Raw genomic sequence first — 9,996 nt, forward strand, 5'->3', positions numbered from 1 at the left:
CAACCCCAAGAGATGATAGCAGAAAAGACTGCACCCCCCCACAACAGACTTCTTGAAGATCTGCAGCATTGCTGCAAACACTGAGGTACCTAAGCTTCCTCAGGAAGTCCAGTCCGCTCTGTCCCTTTTTATAGACAGCATCACAGTGGTCTCTCCAGTCCAGTTTGCTGTCCAGGTGATCACTGAGGTATTTCCACCACCTCCAGTTATTCTCCCATAATGGACATAGTGTTGGACCTACAATCATCTCCTTTATATATATATATATATATATATATATATATATATATATATATATATATATATATATATATATATATATATATATATATATATAAATATATATCTTGTTCATACTATAACCACTACCAACATATCGGCCTGACTGTTTTTTGTATCGCACACAATGAATTAAGATGACAGTGGGCTGAACCAAACTTTTTTGTTAAACATTATTAAAAATGTTAAAGCAGTATTTGCTACCAAGATAAAGTATCAAACGTTGGAATGTAGCAATTATTGATCATTATCCTTGAATAAGATTTAAATACAGTTACTTGCTGATATTTAAGATCCTCCAGAAATTTCTTTTTATGAGAAACTAATATAATAAGAACTTTACAAATGTCAGGGTGTGATGGTAAATCTAAAATAGGACAGAATGTTTGTCACAAGTCATTGCTATAGTAAGAAAAGTTTAAATATGATGGTAATAAATTGAGAGACTTCTGAGGTGCCCATGAATTAGACAAAATAAATCTTAGTCACAGAAAAAAACAATAAACAAGCTCCAAGGGTGAGCTGGATGCACAAGCTGTGACGGCAGGGGGTAGTGTTTGTTAGGGTGCATGGGTTGGGTATAAAAAAGGGTGATTACAGACTAATGAGACAGCGAGTGCATGTGTCTGCACACGCGTGTGCTTTGCTCGGACCGACTCTGGACCAAGTAGGCTGTATTGTTTTTCGATTTGTGCTGAAGTCCCCATAGCAGCAGCAGCTGTGGTGTGATGCAGTAACAGCAAAGGCTCATTAATCAACGTCTGGCGTGCTAGCATTCTTGTTCCGCAGAGTTGTTTTGCATCTACGCGTTTCTTTTCTTTATCTTTCTCAAATGTGTGCACTTTTTGCACGAGTACGGGGTTAAGCGGAGTGCGTACGTGTGCCTGCACATTGCATGGTTCTGTACTTGAGCTTGCAAGGTTGTTCTCAGAGCAGGCTAAATAATTAAAGTGGGAGCTCCCAAGAGTGTTTGTATTCGCCTTGGGTCAGAGATGGACTTTCACAACTGTCTGAAAGAAAGTCTTGGGGTGCTTGTTATGTGAGACAAGCACCCCTATGTAATCCTGGTTGTACACACACACTCACACACACATACACACACACACACACACACACACACACACACACACACACACACACACACACGCTCATCTGTCAAATGCCAGATTTACATTTACATATAAACAACCTGATGTATGGTAGTCGGTGTGGCTAAGAGAAGTAATCTGGCATACATCTTTCCACCATACAGTTAGTTGAGCGATCCCATCAGATCATGGAGAGTTTGTTGTCCACATACACACCCTCCCCTTACACTCTATCGCAGATGACTCAGTCTCACACTGCCTGGTGCTTAACAATGCCTACATGACTAGAAACTGTATGGCTTCATGTCATCCTTTTTGGTGGAAAGATCACAGCAACATTCGGTCTCATCTTGCTTTATTCACTACTGATCAAGAGCTTATCAGTGCATCCTGTAATCAGCGTCGTATGCTTAGTCCTTACAGTTGGCTGATATTTGTTGTAGTCCAAGTAGTCCTTTATGGTATTGATATTCTCATGATTGGAAGCAATTATTGTGCAGCCCTATAGAATATCGTATCGGCACACAAAAGCATATTTATGACACTTTTGGGCTAGCATTTATTGTCTTCCATACAGTCCTTTCTGACATCAATATTGTGGACTATCAATATGTGGTATGTTGTATAGCCCTATCTTTGAACAGCATCTCTGAAATGCTAGAAAATCCCAAAAATATGTTTGAAAAAGCAGCTAAAACCCACAGTGGCTATGATATAATATGAGTTGTGTAATTATGGCACTTGGTAATTCAGCAAGCTTTTAGCTCCTCACCAATGAATCAGATAACATAATCACTGCACCTTCATCGGTCCTTAGTGATTAAAAAAAGTCACAGGTCCTCTTTCTCACCAATAGTTTACCAAAACCACTTTGCACACTGCAGTAGTGGGGCTTAAGTAATGATCAACTGTTGCCTGGCCTCGCTGCTATTTGCTCATGCATGTCTTTCAGTGTACCTTGTGGAGCTTAAGCCTGAGGGCACTGAAACAGTTACATAACATCCTCTGACTCCAGGCTGGACAAACAGTTTTCTTGGAAGCGTTGCTTCTTAAGTCTTAATTCAGATAGGCCAATGTTTAGCTGGTGGAACAGTTAATCTGGTATCGAGATTTAATGTTTTCCTTCAAGGGGACATGTCTCGTGAAATCCACTTTTTTCACCCATAAATGCATTTTGTTGTGTAATTGGATTCACATTGGGTCATATTTTTCAAACTGTTATTATGTTGTTGTTTTTTTTTTAACAATTACATCACAGTATTTGCTTTGGAGCTGCTAAACAAGATCATGGACCTCCAGCTTATCAGTCTTGTGAATCCGTCATTTTTATTACTCGTAGGGATTTTGCAGTCCAAGCTGAAGGATGCTGAAGTGGATGAGGCATCAGTTCTTAATTACACCATCTCCATACTACAAAAATGGTCGCACGGGGTGGAGTGGACTGCTCTGTGACCCCGAGGGATGCAGGGTGCCTCTTCTAGATTTAAAGAGACAGAACCAAAAGAAGTTGCTCTCAAACGTGGCTCAGATCAGGAGTAAAAAGGTTGGGGTGAATTAACAAGGAAAGAATCGCAGTTCCACTTTATATAAACCACAACTGAAGGATCTCAATGTAAAAAGGAAGAACTGAAAAGCATCACACGTCCCCTTTAAGATGTATCTTTTTCAGTTCTGCTTTGAACAACCACTGGATTCAATTACAAGTGAGCGAAAAGGCAACAAAGATGGGGGCATTAATTTTTTAGGATTAGTTCATTTAAGTTTTACTATTTTCACTTCCCAAGGCTAAGACCAAGCACTTTTCATAGAGAATGCGCCCACTCTACTTTATAAATAAATTACACATGCGCAGGTTTGTGGATTCAAAAATGGTTATAGGGACATACTTTTTTTTCCCTGATTCCTGAATGTGTGACTGAGAAAATGTCTCATTGAGTTTTTTGAGAAAACGATGACTCTGAATTAATGAAGCAGAAGACAAAAGAAGAAACACCTGCTCCCAGTCCTGGTGCATGCCAGAAAAATAATTTCAGACACGGCTGAAAGTAGGCCTGTGCACTTCTTAGGCCTGCAGCACAACAGTCACACAAATTATAAACTACAAGAATGCACACACACACACACACACACACACACACACACACACACACACACACACACCGTTTTGGATAATTAAATCATCATTTCAGGTCGAACGAAGGTTTTCTCGGCCGCCCTGGTGGTCTGTGGGGGAAATACCGCAGGAAATATTGCAAGAGCCCTCGGCCCGCACACACAGGCTCAGAAGTCTCATGCAAGACCGCAAGAGTCGGTCTTGCTTTACGGCGAGAACTCCATGTGTTTTTGCCCTGCCATTCACTATATGCACGCTAGGGCTGTGCATAAAAATCGATATAAAGATTAATATCGATATTTTTAAAAACGATTTAATATCGATATTCTGGCTTTCAATATCGATATACCTCCCAACCTCTAGGGGGCGTTATTACAGCGCAACCATTACAGTTCACAGCGAAAGAGAGCAAGTGAGACGAATTTGTGGAACGGCCGACAGGATTTTAGAAGCTCCTTTGTCCCTAAAATCAGATGTTTGGGCACATTTTTGGTTTCTGTGACACGTTAAATGCATTGAAGCAAATGCACTTTATTTTCCTGTAAATATGTCTGTGATCAATAAATAGAACATAAACATAATATTTGGCTGATTTTGGTGATTGAATCACTGAGCATTAATTCAAAGTAATAAATATCGATATTGGAATCAAATCAAGCTGAGCTATGTATCGAGAATCGTATCGTATCGTGAGCGGTGTATCGAGAATCGTATCGAATCGGCTCATCCTAGATGATACCCAGCCCTAATGCACGCGCGAAAGCAACAACAAAGAACCGCGTGTTAACGTCAAATAAACAAGCAAGCATATCGAGTTTTATTATTATTATTATTATTATTATTATTATTTTTATTTTTTTATTTTTTGAATGTCGGCGAGACGCTACCGCGGCGGCCGTGTCCGCCTCGCCAAGATAGCGCTGCGGGAAGCTTGATGTTCATACCTTCACTGTGTTAGTCATTGTTTGTACTGCCGTTTTTTCGACTTTTCGTTGCGTTCGCCTGTCTGCTAAGCTCAAAACAACCGCGCCTGGCTTGACGGAGAAACCAGAACAGCTGAGCATCTTTATGACAGTGCACTTTTACTTTCGTCCTCTGGGGGGAGACTCGCTGGAAAATCAACCCCGGTTGCATAGTATACCTTTAAAGTTAACCTTTCACTCAACGCACATTTTTCACCATGATTATTTATGTAAATGTTATATTCTGTTTATTTGCCCTTGATTAAAAAACAAAAAAAAAAACTGAAAGAACATCTTTCACCACCCCTGATGTTCTGGTGGATTCTGTTATCCATCAATAAATGTAGAAAACCTCTAAGCCCCATTATGAGACCATTATTTCTGCTCCATACTGAGTTTTTACTGAGTTGTTTTTATCCTCCTAACCATTCTTTAAAGTGAATATATGAAGAATGGCACAATAAGCTGATCAGGGTCCCTTACCTGAACTAAAATCTCTGATCACAGCAGCTGGCTTCCTCTCAGCTTCTGAGGGGATTCTTCTGGCTCAGAGCTGGGACCCATACAAGCTGAGCTCTGACTGGTGGTCCCTAACCTGGGTACAACCATAGACATAATATAAGAGTAGACCCCACATTGACTGTTGCGGCGCAGGAATTATGGCCGCCATCTTGGGGTGGTCGACCTGCTACCCTAACCATAGGGTAGCAGGTCGTCCGCCATACCATAACCATAATAAAGCAACGATCAGCTGGCTCATTTAAATGCACATTAACATCCATGAGGTGCTTTGTATTGACTTTTCAGATCAGCAGTTTGAAAGATCGTCAATGAAAAAAATTAACAATGAACTGTCAATAACTCTGCCAAAACCCAACTAAAAAAGTTGACATATGTTTCAGTTCAAAAGGTGCTTTCACGTCCTTTACGCGCAATATTGTAGGTGCTACATGATTTTTGAACTTTTTTATTATATTTCTGTTATAACACGTGGCCAGGAGGGCACGTTGTTCTACTTGTTATAGTGACAACAAAATAATCAGTTCTATTCTTTTTTTTTCATGACAATTTTCTTAGTTGATGAAAATGTCATCAAAACACCAGATAAATCTCTTTCCATTTTCATATGATAGATTGAACAGTGCCCAGAGATACCTTCAAGGCTTTGGACATTGCTTTGGAAGCTAAACCTGCTTTAAAAGTCTCCACAACTTCCTCCCCGACCTGCCTGCTGCAGTTTTTTCATTGTTCTCTTACAAACACTGGAGGCCTTCAGAGAACACCTACATTTACACAGAGATGTAATTCAACCATTTATACTTGAATTATACTTGAAATGCATGATTCTGATTCCTCTCAGACATTCAGTTTCCCTCCACATCAGACCTCGATCATGGTCCGACTTTATATAGTGGCACATATCTATACACACATATATTGTGGGATGCCGTCTGCAAGATCTGGACATGGATTATGCTGCAAGAGTCCAGAAAACGTCCAGAGGTATTGCCGCATATTCCACCTACCTGGGCAATCCACTTCCATCAGCAACGCTTCAGAACCATAAAATCAAAAACTTAATTGACTCAGAAACAGCTTCTTTTCAAAAGCTTTAAAAGCCATCATATTCATCAGGCAGATGAATGTTTTTCTTGACATAACCCTCTCCATTTATTTGGGCTTGGGACCAACACAAGGAGCACAAAGCATTCTTGTGGCTGGATTATTATGGCTGTTTTTTATTTATTTTCTATTTTAAATGTTTTTATTATGAATATATTTTAAGAGGAAGACTAAATGAAAAAGACAAAGAAAGCTTCAGAGGGGGCAGGGAATAACCTGGACAGGTCTCCAGTCAACCATAGGGCGACACAGACAGGGGATAAACAACCATGCAGGCACAGAGTCACTTCCTGTGATCAATTTACAGAGACCAATTAACCTAAAAGGTACATTTTTTTAGGACTGTGGGAGGAAGCCGGAGCACCCGGAGAGAACCCACGCATGCACGGGGAGAACGTCCAAACTCCATGCAGCCAGATCTGTTGCTGCGAGGCAACAGTGCTAACAACTGCTGCACCGTGCAGCCCCACTCCACTCACCAGGGTAAAACTAGTTACCCTGGTAGGGAGCCACAACTTTTGCATTTACAAGAAATATTTGAATTGTTTTGTGCCGAGGAATGCTGGATATTTTTGCAATGGTTGCCATTTTAAAAAGGGGGTTAAGGTGAGGGGTTAAAAGTTAGAAGATTTTGTCAGTTTGATGGTTTGGTTGGGGAGGTTTCATGAGGTTCAGTGGTGGTCAGTTTTCAGGCTGAGATGGAGCTTTTTTAGACCTTTTAAAGAACTGGGCGATTTTTCTCCTGAAAGATTTCTTTTTGGGTTTGCTTTCTTGCAACTTGTCCATCTCCTGTTGCAGGTTTTTCAGTTTCTCTATCAGGTTCAGTGTTGAAGCTTTTCTCTTCACCTCCGCCTTATTCAGAAGCTCGTTTGTTGTTGCAACCATCTCTAGAAGGCAGGACTTCTCTGTTTGCCACTCCTGCCTTTCATCATGCAGAACCTCCAGAACGTCTTTCCTAGCTGCTTCCACATTTCTGACAGCTCTCTGCTGCTTTGTCAGAAGGCTGGACTTTTCCTGGACCCAGAGCTGTCTTTGGTTCTCCAAGTCTTGCTCCATCTTGACCAGAGCAGCCTCTTTTTCAAAGGTTTCCTTCACTTGCTCAGCCAAGCAGTTCTCAGCCTCCTTTGTTCTGCTCTTCTGAGCAACCAGAGCAATTTCCAGTTGAACGACTTTTCTTGCAGCATCTTGATGACTTTGGTTCTTTTTCTGCTGCTCCAAACGCAGAGCAGCTATCTCCTGTTCTGCCTCAGCTCTCTGTGACTCTAACTGCTTCACCAGCTCATCTCTTTCTTGTTCTTTGGTCAGAAGATGGGATTTTTCCTGCTCCCACTGCCGCCGCTGGTCCTCCAAAGTTCTCTCCATGAGGACCAGAGCAGCCTGGAGGTTAGATGTCTCCTCTTTTTGCTGGGCTAAGCAGTCCGCAGTCTCTTTTGCTCTGTTTTTCTCTTCAGTCAGGTCTTCCTTCAGCTGTTTGGCCCTTTTGATGGCATCCTGACTCTCCTTGTTCTTCCTGATCAGCTGGTTATACAGAGCAGCAACCTGATCTTCATGCTTAACTGTCTGCTCCTGCAGCTGATATTTCAGCTGTTCCACCTCAGATGTTTCTTGGTTCTTGGTCAGAAGACGGAGTTTTTCCTGCTCCCACTGCCGTCTTTGTTCCTCCAAATTTCTCTCCACTTTGACCAGAGCAGCTTGTAATTTAGAGATTTCCTCCATCTGCTCGGCCGAACAGATCTCAATCTCTTTCGTTTTGTTCTTTTCTGCGATCAGAGATGCTTTCAGCTGATCGGCCCTTCTGATGGCATCTCTGCGGTCTTTGTTTGTCTTAATCCGCTCATCATACAGAACAGCAACGTCGTCTTCATGCTCAGTTTGCTGCTTTTCTACAATCTGAGTCAACCTCATCACTTCATCTCTTAAAGCCTTTTTCTCCCGGTCGTCCTCATGTTGGTGGACCGGCGCAGCTTTAACTCCTGGAGCTAATTGTCTAAAGGAGAGCTCAGCTTCCTGGACCTTTTTCCTTTCGGTAGTTAGCTCAGACTCAAGCTGCCTAGCCTTCTCGTTGGCATGTTGGTGCACTTTCTCCATTTTACGAAGCTCGGAGGCGAGACTCTTCAAGCTTTCTGATAATGCAGCGTTTTCTTGTTGAAGAGCTGAGATCTTCTCGTTTTTGGCGCCTAAGGCGGCATGAAACTCCACCTCTGACATCATGACAACAGCTCTGGTGTTTTCTTCAACGGCTGTCTCACTTTTAAGAAGTCTTAAAGTCGGCTGTTGTCTCGTGTCTCCACCTGATTTGCTGTCGCTGAATGAAGAGCTGATAAATGTCAGCGATTCTTTCCGACGGCAGCTAATCTCCACAGATGAACGTCTGCTGACAGACTCTGTAGTTAACAGATTTGTTGATTGGTTTTCAAAACAAATCTTCTAGAAGAGATGACTGGACTGATTTCTCTTTGCTCTTTGAAAAAAACTGGGTTTTTCTCGACACGCAAGAGAGTGACTCAAGAGATGCATTCACTATCAGGATTCTGAAGGAATGGAATTATTTGCTGAAGTCTGTAGATTCAAAGGCTGCTGATGATGTCACAAAGGGACAGAAGCAATGATGTCATAGAATGGATGGTCAGGTCATGTTTCCTGGCAACAACATGGCCCCCCCGCCCACATCAGCCAGAGGCAGGCTGTGCATACTAAACCGATTTTTTATTTTATAGTTGTATTTTTTTTGTATATTTTAAAAAATATCTATTTTAAGTCTTTATGATACAAGAATTTCTACTTTATGTTTTTGTCTGTTTGATTAGATCACTTTTAAATATTAAACCAGATGTTATGATTAGTTACACAGTACTCGAGTAGCCTTCCCACAGAAGACTTTAACTTTTACTTAACTTTTCTTGGTTAGCTACTTTTTTGTTTTACCTGAGTAAAAATATGTCTGCTACTCTTACTTGAGTAATTTTTTTTTACTCTACCCACCTCTGTCTCTTAGGCCATCATCTAAAATAGCAATCAGTTTCCCTTTAAAACAAGTTATTTTAATGTGGACAACATCTGTGTGTTTACCTCTGATTAACACATTTAATAAATGCCTTTCTGTTAAAAATTCATTCAGTGTTTTTGATTTTTCTCTATGGGTGCCAATGTTAACCATAATGAAAACAATGAACGGCTGGCTCATTTAAATGCACATTAACATTCATGAGGTGCTTTGTATTGACCATTTATGGTTGAATCTGGGTGTGTAGAGAGCAGAACATGAGGCAGAACCAGGTACGTAACGCTCAGGAAGATCTCTGATCAATAAAGGGAAAATGTATGCTGGGGTGCATTCAAATGGTTTTATAAATCTGTGCCTATATTCACAAAGATCCTCAGAGTCCCCTCAGAGAGGTCCTATCTAAGGCGGCATTCGAAAGGGTCTAGTTGGCAAGGCAAGTTTATTTGTACAGCATTGTGGACAGGTTAGCAATGAGGGGGGTGGGGGGGGGGTGGGGTTGTGTGACAGCGTTTTACGCCAGAGACTGGTGAAGAGTGCCAGCCATAACAAGGCCTTTGTTGGGCAATACTATAAAGCTTGGAACTCCACACTACTCCAGACATTTCAAACTGAGAAAGTTTTCTGGATGGGAAGTGAAACGTCTTTAAACTTTGGAATAAAGTCCAGTTGTTTTGTTTTTTAACTTTTTTGGAACTTTTTAGGTTCTCAATCTCCTTTTTCTTTTCTTTTATCCAAAAATAATCCAATGTTCAAGTGAAAATAATTAAAGTGCATAGCAGCAATAATAATAATATCTCTATTATAACCAATGTAAAACTCCTCCATTAAAACCCACCAATAAACCATGTAAAAATAACCGACCAATTAAAAAGAAAAATCCTAAAAACCAGACGCCATTACTACAAATAATTCCCAAAACAATCTAAA

General features: G+C 41.0%; 1 protein-coding gene across 1 annotated transcript; it reads right to left on the reverse strand.

The window, feature by feature from the left end:
* Window positions 1–6,251: 6,251 nt before the first annotated feature.
* LOC110369033 (uveal autoantigen with coiled-coil domains and ankyrin repeats-like) lies at window positions 6,252–8,652 on the reverse strand. Its single transcript, XM_036129671.1, has 2 exons — window positions 8,135–8,652; window positions 6,252–8,011 (listed from the first exon to the last, which is right to left on the reverse strand). Exons 1-2 carry the CDS (start codon window positions 8,274–8,276, stop codon window positions 6,747–6,749), a joined length of 1,407 nt encoding a protein of 468 aa, XP_035985564.1. The 5' UTR covers window positions 8,277–8,652; the 3' UTR covers window positions 6,252–6,746.
* Between the last annotated feature and the right edge of the window lie 1,344 nt (window positions 8,653–9,996).

The sequence above is a fragment of the Fundulus heteroclitus genome, unplaced genomic scaffold, assembly GCF_011125445.2.
Source record: "Fundulus heteroclitus isolate FHET01 unplaced genomic scaffold, MU-UCD_Fhet_4.1 scaffold_2.2, whole genome shotgun sequence".
Taxonomy (NCBI): domain Eukaryota; kingdom Metazoa; phylum Chordata; class Actinopteri; order Cyprinodontiformes; family Fundulidae; genus Fundulus; species Fundulus heteroclitus.